The sequence below is a fragment of the Suncus etruscus genome, chromosome 10 (genome assembly GCF_024139225.1).
Source record: "Suncus etruscus isolate mSunEtr1 chromosome 10, mSunEtr1.pri.cur, whole genome shotgun sequence".
In the NCBI taxonomy this organism is placed as follows: domain Eukaryota; kingdom Metazoa; phylum Chordata; class Mammalia; order Eulipotyphla; family Soricidae; genus Suncus; species Suncus etruscus.
Window position 1 is genome coordinate 83,106,610 of NC_064857.1, and position 24,296 is coordinate 83,130,905.

The window sequence follows — 24,296 nt, forward strand, 5'->3', positions numbered from 1 at the left end:
AGAGCCAGGAGTAACCCCTGAGTGCTGCTGGGTGTGACCCAAAAACCAAAAAAGAAAAAAAATTAACTATCCATACACCTGAAGGTCAATTCATCACTAAAAACTAGTGCTCTTTTAGCACTATTTCATTTACCAAATGAATATTCATTTATCAAATGGGTGTTTTTCACCAATACTAATTTTTGCCCAGAGAGTATCCAATTCAAGGAAACAGGGAAAAGATGTAATCCTTCAAAGGTCTTCACAAGGCTATTGGACTTTATTAAGGCAGACATATCTTCATCTTTTTTTTGTTTGTTTGTTTTTGTTTTTGGGTCACACCCGGCAGCACTCAGGGGTTACTCTTGGCTCCACACTCAGAAATCGCTCCTGCCAGGCTCAGGGGACCATATGGGATACCGGGATTTGATACCGTCCTTCTGCATGCAAGGCAAATGCACTATCTCCATGCTATCTCTTTGGCCCCATATCTTCATTTCTAAAGAAAAAAAATTTATTTTTGGTTTTTGGGTCACACTTCGTGGTGCTAAGGATTACTCCTATAGCTCTGTGCTCAGAAATCGTTCCTAGCAGGCTCGGGGGACCATATGGGATGCTGGGATCTAATCTGAGTTTGTTCTGAGTTGGCCACGTGCAAGGCAAATCCCCTACTGCTAGGCAATCACTCTGGCCCCCATTTCTGAAAAAAATTTAAGGTAATTTTCATTTCTCTCATAGAACTTTGCGATTTTTCAGTTAAAAACTCTTGTACAACCACTTAAAGATTTTCCGTGGATATTTTATACCATGGTAAATTATATTAATTTTTTTGCTATTACTGTATAGAAATAAAATCAATCTTGTATATTAGCTTATATCGTACAACCTTTAAATCCTGCTTTACCCTTGTTCAGTTTGTTCTCATCATTTTTCCCATACATTTCTTAGAATTAGCTATTGACCATTTGGTCTGTAACCAAAAGCATTTTTGCTTTTTCCTTCCTCGTGTACTTGCTTGTTATCTTAAATTGACTTCTTTTCTCTTCATTAGTAGGAATCTTCCTACTCAGTTTTCTCATTAAGTTGTTAGGTATCAGATCTTTTAAAAAATTTTTATTATATCCCTTTTATCAAATTAAGGAAACTGGGAATTTGTGATTTTTCTTAATTATTTTTTGTGGAGAGAGGGAAAGAACACACCCAGTGGTATTCAGGATTACTCTGGCTCTGCACACAGGGATCAATCCTGGCATGGTTTAGGGAACTATATGTGGTGCCAGCTGTGTGCAAGGTAAGCACCTTACACACTATACTATGGATCTGGCCCAGTTTTGCATAAACTCTTATGCAAACTTTTTTTTAGTACAGTCGCCATATAATTAGCAGATATTTCTCAAGCATCATCAGTGTGGAATCTACTGTGGCAGATAAAATTTGAGTATAATCCAGAGGCTCTTTATGAAGTTAACTCATCTTTTAAATATATGTTCACTAATGACTTGAAATAACATATAATAAGAGCTAAATGAGAGGAGTGGGCATTGAGAGCTTCAGACATTGAGAAGGAGAAATTATAGGGTGAATTACCTGAGGAAAATTTCATGGAGGCAATGAAATTTGAAGTGGCCCTGAAGTAGAGATTGGATCTCAGAGAAGGAGGAAACGACACTCCTGTGTGGGGAAAGCCAAGTGCAAAGGTCCCCACGTAGAAATCTAAACTGCCCTTTGGGTAACAGGAAGAGACCAGAGTGGGGACAACCTGGGCAGAAAAGGACTGTAGAGAATCTGATTAGTAGGCAAGATATTGAGATTACGGATTTGGCAAGCTTACTTAAAATATTTTTTATTGAGGATTTTTGGCTAGCACGGGCGGGCAGCTGGCAGGCCTCCGTATGTGCCAGCGGCCTCTTGGCCCGGCTTAGGGTAGGGGGGCTCGGACATGGGTCACCCGACCCCCCTCTCCCCCTTTCCTCCGGATCTCCAGGTGGGTTTCTGGAAGGAGCTGATGGGACACCCTGGGTTTTCCCCACTCCCTGGCCCGGTCCGGACTCTGGCCTAGGGTGGGGCTTAAATCCCCTTCCTTCGGGCTTGGGAGGGTCTCTCTCCCTTCCTGGAGCAGGATTTTTGGCTAGCACGGACGGGCAGCTGGCAGGCCTCCGTATTTGCCAGCTCCTCTCCCCCTTTCCTCCGGATCTCCAGGTGGCTACAGAGGTTGGCTAAGGGGGTGGAGATTGATCTGGGGGGTGGCAGATAGCTGCTCAGCTATACTCAGTCTGTCACTGGCAATTCCATACCAGTCTACATTTTGCAAACCCCCGCGCGAACATATGCTCCTCCCAACCATTAGTATCCCATATTTACTCTTCTTAACTTCAGTAACAAACAGTTCTATTCTCTGACCAAAGACATACAGTAGATCTAACAAATCCCAGAACTACTTAGAAGGACAGAAATTGAACACATATTGAACACATATATCTTTTGAATATTTTATGGGTATTTTCTTTAACTGATGTATCTCTCTATATATTCCTCTACTATGATGTTTCTATCCACTTTTCATCTTGTCTTTTCTTTGTAAGCTGTTCAGTAAGGATTGTTGGTGGAACTGTCCCTCAGTTTGATGCCTATGATTGAACTATGTCATGGAAATTTCTGGTCTTGTTCCCATTGCCTCCAGATGCACCAATAATGCTTCACAGCAATGATCCTTGTTTGCATAGACACATTAAAATGGGAAAACACCATACATACAGATAACTTCTTATCTAATAAATCTCAGTACAATGTACCTTACACCCTGAACATTGATATAATGACCTGGCACAGGCCTCAGAAGAATGGGCATCCTCCATTCACGCCAGAACCAGGCAAGCTATCTACAAAACATCCAAGGTCTTTTATAGCAACAGCTGGAAGCAGTCCTCTACCAGGAAAGACTCTACCAAGGGTCTGACATCGACCTCCTAAAAAGAGACTTCCGTTTACACTGAGAAGACTTGACAACAACAATGACCTGCTCTACAGGACATGGTTCTCTCTATTGCCCCATAAGTGTGAGGTGAAATGAGAGGATGCTCCGCACCATCCTGACTACAATATGGGATATGCAGACTCCAGGATCTTTAATACAGAAGCATGATACCAACAACAACAGAGACTAAGTGAGGAATGGAGGTGTATTGCCACTACAGAGGATGACTTGAATTGGACAAACTAGTGTGCCTGGAGCCTAGAGTCAGTCCTGTGCCAGGAAACTTCAGGGGTAGGGTCTCCTTGTATTTAGACCACAATTTGCCTTTCCATATCCCTTATGTTTTGGTGGGCCTATGCAAACAAATGCCACTTTAATACCGTTTTTTACTATGTTCCCTTGACTCCAATCCTTAAGAAAAAAAACCCACTAAAACTTTTGAGGCTAACTTAAACGAGTAAGCATGTGCATGGAACTAGAGAAATGTACTTTGCCCTCAATGTTTAAGGAGTTATATAAGTCTAATGTCTTTAGATTATATTTTGTGCTGCTAAGTATGTACTACAACTGGGGATTTGAGGGACAAAGTAATTGTATTGTACATGGGTTCAGTTTTGTTTTTCTTAATATTCTTTGGCTGAAAGTTCAAGGCTGGGATATCAGCGATGGGACTACCGAGAATTCTGTTTATGGGTGATTGGGCTTCCACTGTAACTTTACCCTGTCCTCTTTCTTTGCATCTTTGTTGTCATAATTAAAATAATAAAAAAAATTAAAAAAAATATTTTTTATTTACTGTAGTTTCACTCACATGTTTGCAATAGTGCTAATGTTTATGGTTTTAATGTTTATAGGTATCTCACCTCCATCAACGTGCCCAGTGCCCCCCACTTCTGTTTCCTTATTTTGTTTTATTTTATTTTGCAGGAGTGGGGGTATTGGGGCACACCCATGGCTGTCAGGGGTTTCTCCTGACTCTGAGCTCAGAAATCACTTTTGGCAGGCTCAGGGGTTGATATGGGATGCTGGGAAATCGATGTGAGTTGGTCATAACAGCAAATGCCCTGCCTGCTGTGCTATTATTCAGGCCCCCCTCTGTCTCCTTATTTTATTTTTAGTTCACTTCTTTCTCTCCCTTACAGTTTGGTGATTTCAATTCTATAATCCTAGACCAGTGGTCGGCAACCTGCGGCTCGAGAGCCACATGTGGTTCTTTCCACTTTTAATTTGGCTCTTCTGTGTGCCAGGCGGCCACTCTAGGAGTCAAGACTCTGCTCCTAGCCTCTGTCAGTGCTCGCCCTGTGTGGCTCTCAAAATAAATTTCAATCGTGGTTTTGGCGAGATTTGGCTCAGTTGAATAAAAGGTTGCCGACCACTGTCCTAGACCAATGGGTTAACATCATTCTATATGTCTAGCCCCTGTTTTGTCTCTATAAATATCAATGTGTGATGTCATTCAGTGTTTGTCCTTCTCCTTCTGATTTTCTTTGCTTAACATGATAACCTTTAGGTCCATCCTAGTGAACTGCAGGACATGCCGTTGTGTGTATATACCACAACTTTATTCATTCATCTGTCATTGGATATTTGGGTTGTTTCCCTATCCTTATCATTATCCTAAGTGCTGCAATGGACATAGGTGTAAATATATTTTTTAACTAATGTTTTTGTGTTCTTGGGGTAGATGTCAAGAAGTGGAATCATCAGGTTGTAAAGAAGTTCTATTTGGTTCTGGAGCAATAGCACAGTGGGTAGGACATTTGCCTTGCATACGGCCGACCCAGGTTCAATCCCTGGCATCCCATATGGTCCTCTGAGCCTGCCAGGAGTAATTTCTGAGCTCAGAGCCAAGAGTAACTCCAGAGTAACTTCTCCTCCTCCTCTTCCTCCTTCTCCTTTTCCTCTTTCTCCTCCTCCTTTTCCTCCTCCTCTTCCTCCTCCTCCTCCTCTTCCTCTTCCTCCTCCTCCTTCTTCTTTTTCTCCTCCTTCCCCCCCCCCCCCCCCGCCTTCTTTTTTTTTTTTTTTTGCAAAGGCACAGTAAATATTGGGGAAATTAGAACGGGAATTCCCTTGGCCTATGAGAATCAGGGTTCCTCCATCCTTGAAGCATACTGCCATGGGAACAACTATAGGCTCCATACACGCTCATTAACTTTCCGCTCAGTTTTGGATGATGACATCACGCCTCTGTAGCTAGAAATCTTATTATTTGTATTGTTCTTAGATGAAGGCTAGGAGAGTTTTTCTTTAAGGTTCTAGAATTTCTGCTTTATCACTGTTGTTGTAATCAGTCTTCTGTAATTGGTGGTCTTGGTTTTTGCTCAGATCCTAGGACAAAGCCTAGGTTTTTGTATGAATTCTTGGTTTTTGTATGAATTCTAGGCCGAGGCCTAAGCTAGGAACTTTCTCATTGGTCCCTCGATAGGTTCAGTCCAGTCCATGCTCGTCAAAGTCAGTCTTCTGTAGTTAGCAATTTTGGGTTTTGCATAGAGCAAAGGATGACATGTCTCCTAATTGCATCATACCATTAAGTGATGAGATAGGACAACCCTCTGTTAAATCAAGTTGTTGCTGTTTCCTCATGTCAGGATGTCATATCAAAACTGGTGCAAGTTGGTGCCAGAGCAATATTGGGAATTTCCCCAGAGGAGTTTGATTCCTGGTGCTGTTTCTGAAACCTGTGTCATTTCCACGTCTTGGATCTGGGGTTCTGGGTTGGACAGTCGCTGTCCAATCACATGGAGTCTAATCTGGGTCCACATGACACATGCTCAGGGTGGGAGGCATCCCTGTATTATAAAAAGTATGGGTTCTTATTTAAGAACCCTAAATGAGGGGCCGGAGAGATAGCGTGGAGGTAAGGTGTTTGCCTTTCGGGCCGGGAAGGTGGCGCTAGAGGTAAGGTGTCTGCCTTACAAGCGCTAGCGTAGGACGGACTGCGGTTCGATCCCCCGGCGTCCCATATGGTCTCCCCAAGCCAGGGGCGATTTCTGAGCTCATAGCCAGGAGTAACCCCTGAGCGTCAAACGGGTGTGGCCCAAAAACCAAAAAAAAAAAAAAAAAAAAGGTGTTTGCCTTTCATGCAGGAGGTCATCGGTTCAAATCCCGGCGTCCCATATGGTCCCCCCATGCCTGCCAGGAGCAATTTCTGAGTCTGGAGCCAGGAATAACCCCTGAGCACTGCCGGGTGTGACCCCAAAACCACAAAAAAAAAAGAACCCTAAATGAGAATTCATACTTTTTTAAGAAAAAAAAGGTTTTTTTTGTTTTTTTGGGGGCCACACCCAGTAATGCTCAGGGCTATGCGCTCAGAAGTTGCTCCTGGCTTGGGGGACCATATGGGAAACTGGGGGATGGAACTGCGGTTCGGTCCGTCCTAGGCTAGCGCTGGCAAGGCAGACACCTTACCTCTAGCGCCACCACGCCGGCTCCAATGATAAAACTGAACCTCACACGTGAGATTTCTATACTGTTCTCTAGAGAGGTTGAATCAGACATTCCTGCAAATAGAGAATAAATAAAATAATTTTTCTCTTTTTTTCTTTTTTTCTTTTTTTTTTTTTTTATAAAATAACTTTTCACCACATCCCTGTCAGCACTGGTTGTGAAAAAGACTTTTAATAAGTGGCATGTATAGAATGATTTCTGATGGATGATACTATATACTCACTTCTGAAGGACAATTCTCAGAGCTGTCTTGGGGTTCTCTCTAATAGGTTCTCTCCTATTTCCATGTCTGCCCTTCTTGCTCACCACCTCACTCTCTGAGCAGCAGTGTCTCCAGGTCAATCTTACTACTTAGAACTTGTTCTGGAGAAAACTTTTTGTTTTCTCCCAGAATTTTTTTTCTTGGTTATATTTAATGCCACCAGTGATGAGCAGTTATGGTTTATGAAGAAGGCTGGAGGGTCTGGTATTTTGGTTCATTCCTAGGGGAAACCCTGGATTAGATCAATGCTCTTGGTCCAGCTCAGAGTGTCTGCACCCTTAGTTGAGACAAACATGAGTATCCTAAGACAGGAACCTCACATGCTTTCTCTGAGAAGAGAAAAGCTCTTTTGTTTGTAAACCAACTTTAATAGTAACCTTTTGTGCTCTTTTATTCATCACTAAGGAGAGAATTTCCACTCTTTGATGCTTTTGAAGGTGGCATTTTGATCCTACAAAATTTTATTGTTTTAAATTTTTATTTTATTGAAAGCATTGTGATAGAAAAATGTAGAAATATGAGGTAAAAGAAAGTAATCCACGTCTCAAGATTTTACTGTTGATCTCTGTGTGCATGTCAAATTAGAGGTGTGGTGTGTGTGTGTTCCCACATACATTTCTAGGAGCATCCCAGAACCTTGAAAAACTACCAATAAACTGCAGTTGAGTTGGCCGATATGGGTACTCAGAAGAAATGCTGAACACTAATTTGAGATATGGGGTGTGCTGAAAGCAGAGAGGAAAGAATATGGGGACTTTTAGAGATGCCTTCCCGGAAACTTGGGGATTGAAGGGCAAGGCCTGATTTTGTAGTCAAATAACAGGTTGAATTCACAGAATTTGACTTGGCTTTATTTATATTTATCTAAATATTTCTAACTTATATTCATGTATAAGTATTATATCTTGTTTATTTAAAGTGCTGTGTGAAGGGCTGGAGAGGTGGTGCTAGAGGTAAGGTGTCTGCCTTGCAAGCGCTAGTGTAGGATGGACCTTGGTTCGATCCCCCCGGCGTCCCATATGGTCCCCCCAAGCCAGGAGCGATTTCTGAGCACATAGCCAGGAGTAACCCCTGAGCGTCAAGCAGATATGGCCCAAAAACCAAAAAAAAAAAAAAAAAAAAGTGCTGTGTGAAAAGAAAATACTAGAGCACTGCTGGGACCAAACATTATCAGGCTTGCCTGTATGGCAGAGCATTTCTAGGAATAGCCCCTGGGTCCCTGAGCACACTTGGTGGCCCTATTAAAATTTTTATTTTATTTTATTTTATTTTACTTTTGCAGTTTTGGGCCACACCCAGCAGTGCTCAAGGGTTACTCCTAGCTCGGCATTCAGGGATCACTTCTGGCAGCCCTGGGGAGCCATATGAAATGCCAGGGATTGAACCCGAGTCAGCCATATGACCTATTAAAATTTTTTAAATAAACTTTAAGGACTAGAGACGTAGCACAGGAGCAAGGCATTTGCTTTCATGTGACTGCTTCTGCAATAACACTAGGTCCTATTCCAGCATGACATCTGGGTCCCTGGTGACTGCTAAGAATGATTCCTGCTACTCTGTGAGTAGCCCCAAAACAAAGCTAGCAAAAAATATCAACATGAGTTTATATTACATTGAGTTCACCAAGTCCGTGCCATCCTTCACTATGTAATTAGGAAATCTCCGATCTTCAGCTGGGTGTTTATTTTGTTGTGTCTCCAGTTGTAGTATAAGTACTGCCAAAGTCAGCCACATGGACTTATTTTGTTTTTGATTGCAGGGCCACAGTGGGTGGTGTTCAGGGCTTACTCTGTGGTCAGGGATCATTCCTGGCAGTGCTTGGGGAACCAATGAGGTTCTGGAGATGGAACCTGGGTCACTGTGTACAAGGCAAGCACCTTAACCCATATACTATGTTTCTATCCCCTATGACCTTGACTTGTAAAACATACTGCCTTTAAAAAAAAAAAAAAAAAAAAAACATACTGCCTTTGGGCTGGAGAGATAGTTTCAAGAGCCAGAGTGCATGCGTTGCACGTGGGAGCTCTCAATTCAATCCTCAGAACCTCTTGGTCCCTTGTGCACTCCAGAGAGTCACTCCTCCCTTCCCCCCTACATCTGAGGTGCTGCTTTGGGAGACATAAACAGTTTCTTCCAACTTCAGAGCAGACAGAAGAATAAAATAAAAAACTATTTTAAGGGGGCCATAGCGATAGCACAGCGGCAGGGCGTTTGCCTTGCACATGGCTGACCTGTTTGATTCGGTTTGATCTCTGGCATCCCAAAGTCTGCCAGGAGTGATTTCTAAGCACAGAGCCAGAGTAACCCCTGAGCACCACTGAGTGTGGCCCAAAACTCCTCCCTCCCTCCCTCCCTTCCTTCCATCCTTCCTTCTTTCTTTCCCTCTCGTTCCCTTCCCTCCTTCACTCCCTCCTGCCCTCCTTCCTCCCCTCCCTCCCTCCCTCCTTCCTTCCCCCTTTTCCCTTCCTTCCTTCCTTCCCCTCCTGCCCTTCTTCCTTCCCTCCTTCCCTCCCTTTCTTCCTTCCTTCGCCCCACCCCTCCTTTCTTTATTCCTTTTCTCCCTTCCTCCCTTCATTTTCCCTCCTGCCCTCCTTCCTCCCCTCCCTCCCTCCCTCCTTCCTTCCCCCTTTTCCCTTCCTTCCTTCCTTCCTTCCCCTCCTGCCCTTCTTCCTTCCCTCCTTCCCTCCCTTTCTTCCTTCCTTCGCCCCACCCTTCCTTCCTCCCTCCTTCCTTTATTCCTTTTCTCCCTTCCTCCCTTCATTTTCCCTCCTTCCCTCCCTCCTTCATTTTCTCCCTCCTTCCCTCCCTCCCTCCTTTGCTCCATCTCTCCCTTCCTCATTCCTTCCTTCCCTGCTGCCTCCCTCCCTCCTTCCTTTCTTCCCTCCCCTCCCTCCTTCCTTTCTTCCCTCCCCCTCCCTCCTTCCTTTATTCCCTCCCCTCCTCCCTCCTTCCTTCCTTTCCTCCCTTCCTTCCTTCTTCCCTCCCTCCTTCCCTTCCTTCCTTCCTTTCTTTTTTATATTAATATCTTTATTTAAACACCTTGATTACAAATATGATTGTAGTTGGGTTTCATTCATTTTCTTCTCTTTCTTTCTTTCTTTCTTTCTTTCTTTCTTTCTTTCTTTCTTTCTTTCTTTCCTTTCTTTCTTTCTTTCTTTCTTTCTTTCTTTCTTTCTTTCTTTCTTTCCTTCTTTCTTTCCTTCCTTCCTTCCTTCCTTCCTTCCTTCCCTCTCTCACTCCTTCCCTCCTTCCCTCTCTTCCTCTCTCCCTCCCTTTTTCTTTTTTCTTTCTTTGATCAGAGCTTATTTCTGGATTTGTATTCAGATATTACTCCTGGCAGAGTTCAGGGGATCATACTCTGGGATTAAACCTGTTAGTCACATGCAAGGAAGTGTCCTACCTGCTGTCTATCTGTCTGGTGCCTGACTGGCCTTTCTGAGAGCATCGGTGGACACCAGGAGAGGGCCTTCAACTTGGCCCTCTCCCACATCCCTGCACCTCTTATCCGCTGTCACTTCCTTCCTGTTTTGTGGCCTTTCCATTTCATAATTTTGAAAATTCTTCCACAGCTGTGCGCGTTCTTACTTCTTCAATTTTGTTCTTTTTTTTGGGGGGGTATCACATGTCTCATAGGTGATGTGTTTCTGGACCCTCCAGGTTGTCTGACTCTTGTTGTCTTTCTACCAGAGCCCAGACATCCTCAGCACTTCAGGCTATGACAGCATCATCCAGCATCTCAACAATGGTCGCAAGAATTGCAAAGAGTTTGAAGACTTTTTAAAAGAAAGGTACCTGCAACTTTCTGTCTGGGGACAGAGGGAGGATAATGCTCTTATATCAGCAGTGGGCTCCCAGGCCTGTTTGTTCTGAGTGGTCCACAAGCCCCTCTGCTGTAGGTTAGGGAATAAATCCCCAAGAAATCAATCATGTTTCCAACCTGAAGTTCTTGGAAACCAGTGTGAAGACATCTATGAATGAACAGCAAATGAAAGACACATTTTCTGTAAGCTTATCTTTCGTCACTTTGCTTTTACGAAATCTCTGTAGTTAGTACCTGTTTCTGATAACAGAATGATATCTGAGAAGATTTTCCAGTTATGACTCAAGGCAAAGAGTGACACTAATGTATGGTGTTAGTTCTGTAGCCACTGCCTCTAGCAGCAGATAGCAAGGGTCGCCCAGCTAAGCTCCTTCCTCAGTGTTGCTTCCCATTGTTTGTGTCACCTACCACTCCTGCTTTTCATTGATGGTGGTTTTTTTTTTCAGGATTTATTTTATTTTAGTATTATTCTCTTGTTTTTCTTTGTTTTGTTTTTGTTTTTATGGATTTAGGACCACACCCGGTTATGCTCAGGGGTCACTCCTGGCTATGCGCTTAGAGATTGCTCTTGGCTTGGGGGACCATATGGGATGCCAGGGATTGAACCCAGGTCCACCCTGGGTCAGCCATGTGTCAGGCAAATGCCCTACTGCTGTGTCATCGCTCCGGTCCCAAAACTTACACCTTCTCTCTTGTTTTTTTTTTTTTTTGTTGTTGTTCACACCTGATGTTATTGAGGGAGATTCCTGGTTTTGTGCCCAGGAGTGACCTGTGCAGGAATATTGTTTGGGGAATATTGTTGCCAGGAATGGACTGGGGTTAGCTGTATGCAAGGCAAGTGTCTTACTCCCTGTACTATCTCTCTAGCCCAATCTCTCTCTCTCTCTCTCTCTCTCTCTCTCTCTCTGCATGTCTGTGTGCATGCATGTGTGTTTTATTTGATTTTGGAACGGATCAAAAATTTTCTATATAAATAAAAGTACTTCCTCACTTTATGCCATTACACCTTACAAAGGCTTCATTGGAGCTCTGTATTTTCAGATTTCAGGGAAAATCTATATAGTTCAACTCTAAGTGTTTTTCTTTTCTGTTTTTTGTTTTTTTGAGCCACACCTGGCTGATCACATAGCTTACTCCTGACTCTATGCTCAGAGATCTCTCCTGGCAGGGCTCAGAGAACCAAATGAAGTGCCAGGAATTGAATGCAGGTCAGCTGTGTACATGGCAAGTACTTACCCACTATACAATCTCTCCAAGCCATCAACTTAATACATAATACAGAAAGGCTGCACAGAAGAGGGACACAGGCAGAAAAGGAACACCCGGGCCTGAAGAGATAGCACAAAGGCATTTGCCTTGCAAGCAGCCGATCCAGGACCAAAGGTGGTCGGTTCGAATCCCGGTGTCCCATATGGTCCCCCGTGCCTGCCAGGAGCTATTTCTGAGCAGACAGCTAGGAGTAACCCCTGAGCACCGCCGGGTGTGGCCCAAAAACCAAAAAAAAAAAAAAAAAAAAAAAGAACACCCAGAGGGCTGTTGACAGAGAAGATCTATGAAGTGGCCCTGGAAGAGGAGGTGCATTTGGTAGTAGAGCAGCATCCAAAAATCTATAGAATAGCAGCTTAGTGGAGGAGCAAAGTCCAGATGATGAGAATTGAGGAGGCAACACCTGATTCAGAGGCCATGGGCTGGGAAGCAGTGGAAGGCTCAGGGTAAGACCAAGCAGGAGATCAGGAGGGCAGCGGAGGCTCATTGTTGCAGGAAATGTGAGGTTCTTTTTCTTTCTTTCTCTTTCTCTCTTTCTCTCTCTTTCTTTCTTTCTTTCTCTTTCTTTCTTTCTTTCTTTCTTTCTCTTTCTTCCTCCCTCCCTCCCTTCCTTCCTTCTCTTTCTTTCTTTCTTTCTTTCTTTCTTTCTTTCTTTCTTTCTTTCTTTCTTTCTTTCTTTCTTTCCTTTCTCTTTCTCTCTTTCTTTCTTTCTCTCTTTCTTTCTTTCTTTCTTTCTTTCTCTCTCTGTCTTTCTTTCTTTCTTTCTTTCTTTCTTTCTTTCTTTCTTTCTTTCTTTCTTTCTTTCTTTCTTTCTTTCTTTCCTTCCTTCCTTTTTCTCTTTCCCTTCCCACTCCTCTCATCACTGCTGTTGACTACAATACTGAGGGTCACATGTGACCTACTATGGGGTTCACACATTTACAAAAAAGTGCCTGTACTTTTATGCCCACTGGGATCTCACTCATATTTCGCTGTGGTGCTTATGTGGTATTCTGAGAGCGTGCCGGGTCTGCTCTTGCTGCCCATGGTAGCTTGCACACCTTTACTTCAGTTGGTGTGCTCATTGATGTTGCGTTCCTTTTAGTTGCAGTGCTTGCTCGCATCTGATTGCAGTGCAGCTGGAAATTGCTTGTAGCGTCAAGGATCACAGATTGCAGAATCACTGGGCTTTTACTCAGCACAGATAGTGGCACTGGGGGTTGAACTTGAATACTTATGCTTGTAAGTGTTCTAAGCCACAGATATATATCCTCTGGGAGCCATTCATTATGGTTTTCTTTTTTTTTTATTATGGTTTTCTTAATAACCTGTCTTTTCTTTATCTTACTTTAGCATAAGAACACAGTATAAAACACATGGAACATCCAAAATACATGTCAATTGATTGTTTAGTTATTGGCCAGACTTCCCATCAACAACTGGTTATTAGTAAATTTCTGGGGCATCGAAAAGTTATTGGCAGGTTTTTCCATTGCATGTTATTTAAGGGCCAACTGTAATTAAGGAGTTCTATTAGTAAGGTAGTGGAGTGAAAGATTCATAACTTGGTGCTACAGAACATCCAACTGGTTTTGACCAGTCTCTGTTACTGGTGAAAACACGAGGTCACATACGCCTCACATTGCTGGCTCATTGTCAGAGGATGAGGCCTGTCTCCTTAAACTGAGCATTCCTGGATACTGGGGGAAAATTACACTCTGCACATGAAATGGGTGGGCAGACCCAGCTACTTTGGAGTTGGTCACTACCCAAGCTGTGGACAGTGGTGATACTAGCTTTTTTTATTTTTTGATGGGCTTCTTCCTTTCTTAATAATGCTTTTGTAAAGACACAGTCAAAGGCTGGGGAGCTATTTCAGAGGGATGGACTGCATCCATGGCATGCAAAAAGCCCACATCCCATTTCTTGCATCATATGCACCCTTGAGCCCTGCTGGGGATAGCCCTGGTGGGCCTAAGCACTGTAGGCTCAAGCAGTATTGCATCTCTAGGTTGAGCAGGTAACCATCTGACCTGCATAACTGGATCAAACATTGCTGGGATTAACTCCCAGGTCCTCTAAAAACCGCTTGGGAGTCCCCAGCTCCTAATAGTTCCTCTCCAAGTAGAGTCTTATAACATGTAATATATAGAGATTGGAGAATACCCCTTATTTTTGTATTCCTCTGCCAGTGATGCTTATGCATTTGTCCTCCTGGGAATGAAATGGCTTGTTGGGGCCGGGAAGGTGGCGCTAGAGGTAAGGTGCCTGCCTTGCAAGTGCTAGCGTAGGATGGACCGAGGTTCAATCCCCTGGTGTCCTATATGATCCCCCCAAGCCAGGAGCAATTTCTGAGTGCATAGCCAGGAGTAAGTAACCCCTGAGCATCAAACGGGTGTGGCCCAAAAACCAAAAAAAAAAAAAAAAGAAAAAAAATGGCTTGTCATACAGCCACAGGTGGGGGTGGGAGTTTAGTGGCTAGGATTTCTTCTTCTTCTTCTTCTTCTTCTTCTTCTTCTTCTTCTTCTTCTTCTTCTTCTTCTTCTTCTTCTTCTTCTTCTTCTTCTTCTTCTTCTTCTTCTTCTTCTTCTTCCTCTTCTTCTTCTTCTTCTTCCTCTTCCTCTTCTTCTTCTTCTTCTTCTTCTTCTTCTTCTTCTTCTTCTTCTTCTTCTTCTTCTTCTTCTTCTTCTTCTTCTTCTTCTTCTTCTTCTTTAGTGGCTAGGATTTCTATGGCACATATTGGGTCACCTAAAAGTCTCCTTGCTTGGGGATAGAGAGATAGCACAGAGGTAGGGCATTTACCTTGCATACAGCTGACAGGGTGGGATCCAGTTCAATTCCCGGCACCCATATGGTCCCCCAGCCTGCCAGGGATGATTTCTGAGTGCAGAGCCAGGAGTGACCCCTGAGCACCACTGGGTGTGGCCCCAAAATCAATCAATAAATTAATCAATCAACAAATAAAGTTTAAAAGTCTCCTGGCATAATGGAGGTGATATCTGAGTCCAAACTTTTCCAAACTTGAAACCTCAAATGAGAGGTACTCTATGTTGCCATCCAGGACACATGGGAACAAAACCAAAGGGCAGGAAGCAATGGTGCCCCCTTATCTCCTTCAGTTCTATTGATCAGCCAAGAGAAAGCACTGGACATGATTCACTGGACCCAACTGGTGATTCATGAAGGGGTCAGACTCACAGTTTGAGAAAAGAATCTAGAATCTTATTTTGTAAATGTTGCATAGAAACACCTGGAAAGGGGGAGAAAATGAATGAATGTTTTATACTTTATTCTGGCTACATAGTTGCACCCCAAAAGTTGGGTCTGAGGCCCCCACCAGGATAACCTGCCGGTCTGGATTCTCCCTCTCTTCCTGGTAGGGAGCTTGCTAAAAGAGGGGCTCTCACTGATGAGGGGTGTCTGCCCAGCTCTGCCCTGTTCAGGGAGAAACCCTCTTCAGGTTTGGGGGCTAGCTTTTCTACTTTGTCTGGTAAATGCTGGTGTTTGTGGGGCATGGTAATCATCTGTGAAGTCTCGACAACAAAGTGACATGGCTGAAGCATCCTCGGGTCTAGACTTAGAGACTTCATGCAGAAAGAACAGTTGTCCTTCCCTGGGGACCTAGAGGGATGCAACGCCACGCAGCACAGGGGAAGTCAAGCATATATGGCTGATAATTTTACAATTACTAAAGAGTTAAATTGTGCATGTAATTTATGGGAGTGGAGTTTTCTTGCACAGCGTGGAGCTTCGTCATGCCTAACACCAGATAATCTAGATTTCTGCTAGAGAATTAAATGTGGGTCGCTTGGGAATTTCTTGAGCCTCAACAAGCCTGGGAAACAGAAGGGGAGGAGATAGAACACTTCCAGGGCAAGCTCTGGCTCTTCATGATCCTGACACAGAGCTGGATCTGTTCCTTTTCACTGTCCACCCTTTCAGAAACCAGAAATATGCTTCTACTTGGTCCTGCTTAAAGACTGTCTACATGATTGCCTTGTGGCCTGTTGGCTGATGCCCAGAGTGGGCAAGAAAGGGATTTTCTTTGCCCTCTGCCTGCTTCCCCAGTCATGTGTCCAGCTGCAAAGGCTACTAGCAGAGGCAACCTGAGTGGTTTCTGAGTTCATATATAACATCACCCAAACATTGAGCCTCTCTGCAGGTGCTTTCCACAGGACTCTGTCAAGGACGTTGATAAGTCATTTGTAGGGTCTCCTAAAGGCGATGGTGTCCAGAGGCACCCCAGGAATATTTCATGAAGACCCTAAGCTGATGAGTCACCCAGGCAGAAAGGGGAGGGAGGGCAGGCCTGGCCCAGCGCAGAGGAGCCCCATTCTCCTGCCTCATAAGGCTGCTCATTTCAGCCCACTCTTCTAGTCCAGCCCCAGGGGGTTAGTAGTGAGCAGACTCTAGGAATCTTTGCCCTTTTCTCCATGATCTCTCTCCCCAAATAGTTTTTCTGGTGGGAGCAATAGAACAGCAGGTAAGGTGTCTGATCTGGGTTCTATCCCCAGCACCCCTACATGGTTCCCTTAGCCCCGAGACGGGAGTAAACCCCGAGCACTGCTGGGTGTGGCCTAAAAAGTAAAAAAGCAAACAAAATAGCCTTTCTTTTTTTCTTTTTCTTTTTTTTTTTGGTTTTTGGGTCATACCCAGTAGCACTCACAGGTTACTCCTGGCTCTACACTCAGAAATCGTTTCTAGCAGACTTGGGGGACTATATAGGATACTGGGATTCGAACCACCATCCTTCTGCATGCAAGGCAAACACCCTACCTCCATACTATCTCTCCGGCCCCTCTCCACACCCTTCTAAGCCAGGCCCAAACATATTCTTTTTTTTTTCTTTTTCTTTTTTTTTTTTTTTGGTTTTTTTGGGCCACACCCAGTAACGCTCAGGGGTTACTCCTGGCTATGTGCTCAGAAGTTGCTCCTGGCTTGGGGGACCATATGGGACACCGGGGGATCGAACCGCGGTCCGTCCAAGGCTAGCGCAGGCAAGGCAGGCGCACCTTACCTTTAGCGCCACCGCCCGGCCCCTCTTTTTTTTTTTCTTTAAAAGAGGCATTGTACATAATATCCCATAATATCCATTGTACATAATAACCCATCTTTTGCTGCTTAACAATTAAAATGAGTCCTATCTTGGGTTCAGGAATGGGTTCAAGTGGTAGAGCTTGTTCTTTGCTCATGTGAATTGTAGTTGTAGACCCTGAGTTGTCGTCTGGGCACCACCAGGAGCGGTTCTTACAACTACCAGCAACAACAATAGCACAACTTATCCCACTTTGTTACTGGTAGCCCAAACCTGCTCCTGGGACCCAGGTGGTGTCAGACATTGCATGTGGGCAGTAAGTAAGCAGAATACAAAAGAAGGCAGGCACACTGCAGAAGGTACCTTGGGTTGACTCAGCAGGATTCAGTTTATAGATGCCATTTATTGCAAGCTTAGGCAAGCTTGATACTGGCCACCATGTATTTGTATATGTTATGTGACTGAAATGCACTCAGTAAGTAGGGAATGTTGGACTCACTTCTCCAGGATTTTAAAATCGGTAAATATGGAGCCAGAGTTCTTATCATATCCTGCCAGGTTCTGTTCCCACTTACACAGTGGTTTCCTAGAAGGCTGTATTTGGTAAAAGAGCTCTTTCCAGGAATCTGGTGGTCTGCTCAGTGCCCTTAACTGTGGGCCACAGCAGGCTGGGCAGGGAGAAAGGGTGTGTGTTTGCAGAACCCCGGGCCTTTGGAACTCTGTATGGTCTCTGATACTCACCATACCTATGGCTGGGGTCACTCTTCAGCCCTGGTGTCTTTTTTTTTTTTTTTTTTTTTTTTTTTTTTTTTTTTTTTTTTTTTTTTGGTTTTTGGGCCACACCCTGTGACGCTCAGGGGTTACTCCTGGCTATGCGCTCAGAAGTTGCTCCTGGCTTCTTGGGAGACCATATGGGACGCCGGGGGATCGAACTGCGGTCCGTCCTAGGCTAGCGCAGGCAAGGCAGGCACCTTACCTCCAGCGCCACCGCCCGGCCCCAGCCCTGGTGTCTTGAGACTCAGTTTTCTTCCCCATGTCTGGTTTGTTGGTAGTGCTCTGCCTCCTGTGCTCACAGCTGTCATTTTGAAGGCCTTGCTGTGGTCAGCTATCTCTCCACATGGACTTGAGGCCAGTAGGCTGTCAAGGCGGGGATGGCTGGTTGTCTTGAACATCAGAGTTCCAAGTCAAGCCAACACACCCTTTCTGAGCTACATGGGGTGCCTCAAACTGCTCTGATTAAGCAGGTGGCTCAAAAGAGCAGATATGAGGCTGGGGAGATAGTCCAAGTATTAAGGTACTTGCCTTGTATGCTGCTGACTCTAATTTTGAATCCTGGTAATATATATGGTCACCCAAGCACCTCCAGGGTACAGAGTTAGAAATAGCCCCCACTGGGCCCGGAGAGATAGCACAGCGGTGTTTGCCTTGCAAGCAGCTGATCCAGGACCTAAGGTGGTTGGTTCGAATCCCAGTGTCCCATATGGTCCCCTGTGCCTGCCAGGAGCTATTTCTGAACAGACAGCCAGGAGTAACCCCTGAGCACCGCTGGGTGTGGCCCAAAATCACCCCCCCCAAAAAAAAAAGAAAGAAAGAAATAGCCCCTGAACTATGTGCCCCCTGCTACCCCTACTAAAGTGGAAAATATGCCCACAGAAATATATTGATTGTTGTTCTGAAGGCCAGCTGTCCAAAATCATGGTGTCTGCAGACTCAAGCTCTCTGGAAGATTCAGATGCTTCTTTATTGTCCTTTTAGCCCTTATCTTGCAGCTATAACTCCAGTTTGATGCATTGTCACATGGCTGGGTTTCTTTTTTCTTTTTCTTCTTTCTTTTTCTTTTTTTTCTTTTTTTTTTCTTTCTTTCTTTCTTTCTTTCTTTCTTTCTTTCTCTCTCTTTCTTTCTTTCTTTCTTCTTCCTTCCTTCCTTTCTTCTTTCTTTCTCTTTCTCGTTCTCTTCCTCTCCCTTTCTTTCTTTCTTTCTTTCTTTCTTTCTTTCTTTCTTTCTTTCTTTCTTTCTTTCTTTCTTTCTTTCTCTTTCTCGTTCTCTTCCTCTCCCTTTTTTCTTTCTTTCTTTCTTTTTTCTTTCTTTCTTTCTTTCTTTCTTTCTTTTCTTTCTTTCTTTCTTTCTTTCTTTCTTCTTCTCTTTCTCTCTTTCTCTTTCTTTCTTTCTTTCTTTCTTCATTCCTTTCCTATTTTCCCTCTTCTCTTCCTTCTTCTTCCCTTATTCTTCTCCCTCTTCCTCAAATTCTTCTTCCTCCTCCTCCTTTCTTTTTTTCTTTTTGTTTTTGGCCTATACCCGTGGCTCCTAGGGGTTACTCCTGGCTCTGCACTCAGAAACTGCTCCTGGCAGACTCAGGGGACCTTATGGGATGTTGAGAATTGAACTTGAGTCTGCCCTGGGTCATCTGTGTGCAAGGCAAACAAGTCTCTTCCTCTTATTTTATGGGTAGTATTCAGTGGTGTTTAGGACTTACTCCTGGCTCAGTGCTCAGTAATTACTCTTTTTTGTTTTGTTTGTTTTCTGGTAGCACTCAGGGGTTACTCCTCGCTCTGCACTCTGAAATCATTCTTCCCGACAGGCTCGAAAAACCATATGGGATGCCAGGAATCGAATCAGGGTTCATCCTGTGTTGGCTGCATGCAAGGCAAACACCCTGCCGCTGTGCTATCGCTCCAACCCCAGGAATTACTCTTGAATTAGGGCACCATATGAGATGATGGAGATTAAAATGAGATTGGCTGTATATAAGGCAAAGCATTTTGCTCACTGTATTATGCTCTGGCTCTTCATGTTTTCTTCTTATAAAGTCACCAGTCATATTGAATTAAGTGGACACTCTTCTCCAGAGTGACTTTAGCTGGTCACATCTGCAGGCACCCTATTTCCAAATGAGATTCTGGAGACAAAACCTCAACAGATTATTTGAATGTGGGATTGGTGTGCAATTCAACCCAGTAGAAAGGACTGGAAACTAAGACCTGCTTGGATGAAATCCAGGCACCTGGTCTTCTCGTCCTGCTGCCCAAGTAGCCAGTAGAGACATTCATCAAGGGCTTAGACCTCTCTGGGTATCAGTTTCCTCTTCTGCAGAGTGACAGGGCTACACTAGACCAGTGTCAATTCAGTGGATGAGAACCCTCCCCCCCCATAGGCACAGGAATGATCCAGAGGGTTGAATAGCCTCAGGAACCATTGGGGCCATTTCTACTAGTTAAAGAACATAGATGCAGAAGGGTGAGGGACTATGGAGTAACTTTTTTTCTGGAAAGGTTCTGGTAGACCTGGCCCAGTTGGGAGCCTCTGCACTAGGTGTTCTGCAGGGTTCCCTCTACATCTAATAATGAAGCTCTTCCCAAGGAACTTTAGTTCATGGAGGTTTACATCCAGACCAAAAGAGCAAAAATATCTTACTGTCAGCCCTTTTTCATCTTTCAGGTCACATCCAGAAGTGAGCAGGGGCTACTCCTTGTGATAGTGTATATGGCAAGGATTTGGGGGGCCTTCGAGGGTGAAGCTAACCTCAGTGAGCATCATTGCCAAGTGTGTGAGCACCACAGCATTATGTGGGGGCCCCATCAGCACCCCAACTAACTGTGCCAGTGCCACAGCCAGGCAGCAGCTGCAGCAAAGGGAAGCAGGTGGGGGTGGTGATATGAGGAAATAACACACACAAATAGGTGAATCACAGGTGTGGGATGAGGTTTGGAGAACATAAACAAGAGCACTAGGGAGGAGGCAAGAGTCCAACAGAGTTGATGGCCTTCTCTCATTAGTGGGTGATGAGATAAAAGATCCAACCTTGGGGCTGCAGAGATAGCCCATTATTGAGGTGTTTTCCTTGTATGGGAACCAAACCCAGTTTGATCTCATGTTTGGTCTTCTGAGAAGAGAAGAGGGAGAAGAGGAGAAAGAAAGAAAGAAAGAAAGAAAGAAAGAAAGAAAGAAAGAAAGGAAGGAAGGAAGGAAGGAAGGAAGGAAGGAAGGAAGGAAGGAAGGAAGGAAGGAAGGAAGGAAGGAAGGAAGGAAGGAAGGAAGGAAAGAAAGAAAGAAAGAAAGAAAGAAAGAAAGAAAGAAAGAAAGAAAGAAAGAAAGAAAGAAAGAAAGAAAGAAAGAAAGAAAGAAAGTGCTAGGTGTGGTCCCCAAACTAAAAGAAGGAAATGAGGAAGAGGGAGAAGAATAAGGGAAGAAGGAAGAGAAGAGGGAGAAGAGGAAAGAAAGAAAGAAAGAAAGAAAGAAAGAAAGAAAGAAAGAAAGAAAGAAAGAAAGAAAGAAAGAAAGAAAGAAAGAAAGGAAGGAAGGAAGGAAGGAAGGAAGGAGGGAAGGAGGGAGGGAGGGAGGGGGAGGGGGGAGGGAGGGTGGGAGGGAGGGGGGAGGGAGGGAAGGAGGGAGGAAGGAAGAAGAAGAAAGAAAGAAAGAAAGAAAGAAAGAAAGAAAGAAAGAAAGAAAGAAAGAAAGAAAGAAAGAAAGAAAGAAAGAAAGAAAGAAAGAAAGAAAGAAAGAAAGGAAGGAAGGAAGGAAGGAAGGAAGGAAGGAAGGAAGAAAGGAAGAAAGAAAGAAAGAAAGAAAGAAAGAGTACTGCTCTTTTTTATTTGTTTTTCTTTTTGGGGGGGGGCAGACCCGGCGATGCTCAGGGGTTACTCCTGGCTGTCTGCTCAGAAATAGCTCCTGGCAGGCATGGGGGACCATATGGGACACCGGGATTCGAACCAACCACCTTTGGTCCTGGATCAGCCGCTTGCAAGGCAAACGCTGCTGCACTATCTCTCTTTTTGAGCAGTGCTAGGTACTAGGTGCTAGGTGTGGTCCCAAACTAAAAGAGGAAATGAGGAAGAGGGAGAAGAATAAGGGAAGAAGAAGGAAGAGAAGAGGGAGAAGAGGAAAGAGAGAGAAAGGAAGGAAGGAAGGAAAGGAAGGAAGGAAGGAAGGAAGGAAGGAAGGAAGGAAGGAAGGAAGGAAGGAAGGAAGGAAGGAAGGAAGGAAGGAAAAGAAAGAAGCACTGAGCACTGCTAGGTGCTAGGTGTGGTCCCCAAACTGAAAAATGAACCAACCTTTGCAATGGCTTTCTATGAGGATAGCAGCGAGCAGTGGGGTTGGGTAAGGTGGGACAGGCGGCTTGTGAGTTTTGTTCCATGCAATGTTGCTTGTATATTTGCAGTGACACTGTATTTACTGATTACTTGTACGTTATTACTTTGAAGAGAGAAAGTGGGGTTGAAAATCCTGATGTCCTTAAGCTAGAAGCCTGGGTTTGATGTGGTCAGTGCTGGAGGGTAAAATAATATGGTGAAGGTGAAACGGGATGAGATAAAGGGGAAATACCCAACGATAATGGGACAGTGAAAAGGAGAGAGAAAGGCTGTTAGTGATTTCAAGAGGCAGGAGCCTCAGCAAGCAGCTACCAGCAAGGCACACCAATGTCAGACTTTATTCTCTGAACTCTCTGAACCCTGTGGCGTACAGTATGTATTTGAACTGTGAATGGAAAGCAATAGGTGCTCTTGGAGAAGCAGGAGGGTGGGCCACAGGCACAAAGTATTTAAGGGAAATAGCTTTCACACCTTTGTAGTACATATGTGAATATACAATAGGTCTAGTATAAAATGGCAATATTATATATGCTATGCTGGTCTATGCCAGTATGCTGTACTACGCCACATTTTATTGCATCACTGTCTCTCTTCCTCAGATCCAAACTGGGAAAGGGACTCTGGAATGTGCATGACTCAGGGCTGGACTGGGCTCTGCAGTCACGTCCATCACAGGCATTAGAGCTGGAGAAGACCCCTGAGAGGTGGAAGGTCCTACCTAATCTTCTGTTTTTTCCCTGTTTTGCAGAGAGAGTTTTGTAGATCACCCTATTATATTTGAGTATCCACTTGACATGCTGCCGTTTGACAGTTGCAGTTGCTCCTTCAGGGAGTGTCGTGTGTCTCTGTGTCAGTTCTGAAAAACACTCAGGTGTTCTCTCTGTTCCTTCAGGGCATCAATTGAAGAGAAATATGGTAAAGATCTGCTTAACCTCTGCCGGAAAAAGGCATGCGGGCAGTCGGAGATCAAGTAGGTGTCTTTGTTTTTCTGATTCTGTCGGGGAACAATATCACTCCAGCCAATCTGGTTGGGTTAAAAAAAAAAGTTTAATAATGGGGCTGGAGAAATGGTACAGTGTGCAAGGCACTTACCTTGCTTGTAGCTGACCCTAATTTGGCCCCCAGTTTGGTCCATTAGGCACCAACAGGAATGACTTGAGCACAGGCATATGTGTACAATTGAGTATATTGCCATACATGATTCCCAAAAAAAGCCTCTGAAATTAATGTTTTTTCCTTCTAGTTTTGAATAAAATTTGAAAAGAAGTATATGAACTGTGATTGATGCCTTAATTTTTTAGTTTGTTTTTGTTTGGGGGCCACACCCACAGTGTTCCTCGTGGTACTTGGCAAATCAGGTGGGATGCTGGGGATTAAACCTGGGTTGGCAGCATACAAGCCCTACCCACTGTACTATCTTTTTTTTTTTTTTTTTTTTTTGGTTTTTGGGCCACACCCATTGACGCTCAGGGGTTACTCCTGGCTATGCGCTCAGAAGTTGCTCCTGGCTTGGGGGACCATATGGGACACCGGGGGATCGAACCGCGGTCCGTCCAAGGCTAGCGCAGGCAAGGCAGGCACCTTACCTCTTGCGCCACCGCCCGGCCCTACTGTACTATCTTTTCTCAGTTTTTCTTAAAGACCTTTTCTGGGGCTGGAGAGATAGCACGGAGGTAGGGCATTTGCCTTGCATGCAGAAGAATGGTGGTTTGAATTCTGGCAGCCCATACAATCCCCCGAGCCTTCCATGAGCAATTTCTGAGCACAGAGCAAGGAGTAACCCCTGAGCGCTGCCAGGTGTGACCACCCCCCCCAAAAAAAAACACAACCTTTTCTATCCATACTTTTTTATGAGGAAGGGTTTCATAATTTTCTTTGTCTGTTTTTTGGGGCCACACCCGTTTAACGCTCAAGGGTTACTCCTGGCTATGCACTCAGAAATCACTCCTGGCTTGGGGGAACCATATGGGACACCGGGGGATCGAACCATGGTCCATCCTATGCTAGCACTTGCAAGGCAGACACCTTACCTCTAGCGCCACCTTCCCAGCCCCAGGTTTCATGATTTTATATGAGAAATTTAAAAGCCAGGCTTCTACCTACATAGACTATCATATATATATATATATATATATATATATATATATATATACCATATACTATATATAGAACTTTATACATAGTTTATGAGAATGTCTTTGCATCCCTCATAATTCTCCCTGCCACTGAGATTTGAGTGCCATGACTTCTCTGTTTCTGGATGCCCTGAGGATGTGGCAGTGGCCAGGACCAGGGGGTCTACTATAGGCTTGTCCTCCTCATGTATAGGGTTGGCTTCAGGTCCATTCAGAGAGACCCTCCCACTTATAACAGTCATGATCGAATTCATACTCCTTGCTGCCATGGTCTTGGAATTCTTAGTAATCTATAAATAAGGTTCGAGGTT

General features: G+C 44.3%; 1 protein-coding gene across 1 annotated transcript in view; it reads left to right on the plus strand.

Annotated features, from left to right (window-relative positions):
• PSTPIP2 (proline-serine-threonine phosphatase interacting protein 2) overlaps nt 1-24,296 on the plus strand; it is a 99,194-nt gene that overhangs the window by 35,060 nt on the left and 39,838 nt on the right. Inside the window, exons 2-3 of the mRNA XM_049781568.1 lie at nt 10,350-10,450; nt 22,743-22,820. Of these exons, the coding sequence (XP_049637525.1) occupies nt 10,350-10,450; nt 22,743-22,820 (179 nt within the window). The remainder of the gene's footprint in view (nt 1-10,349; nt 10,451-22,742; nt 22,821-24,296) is intronic.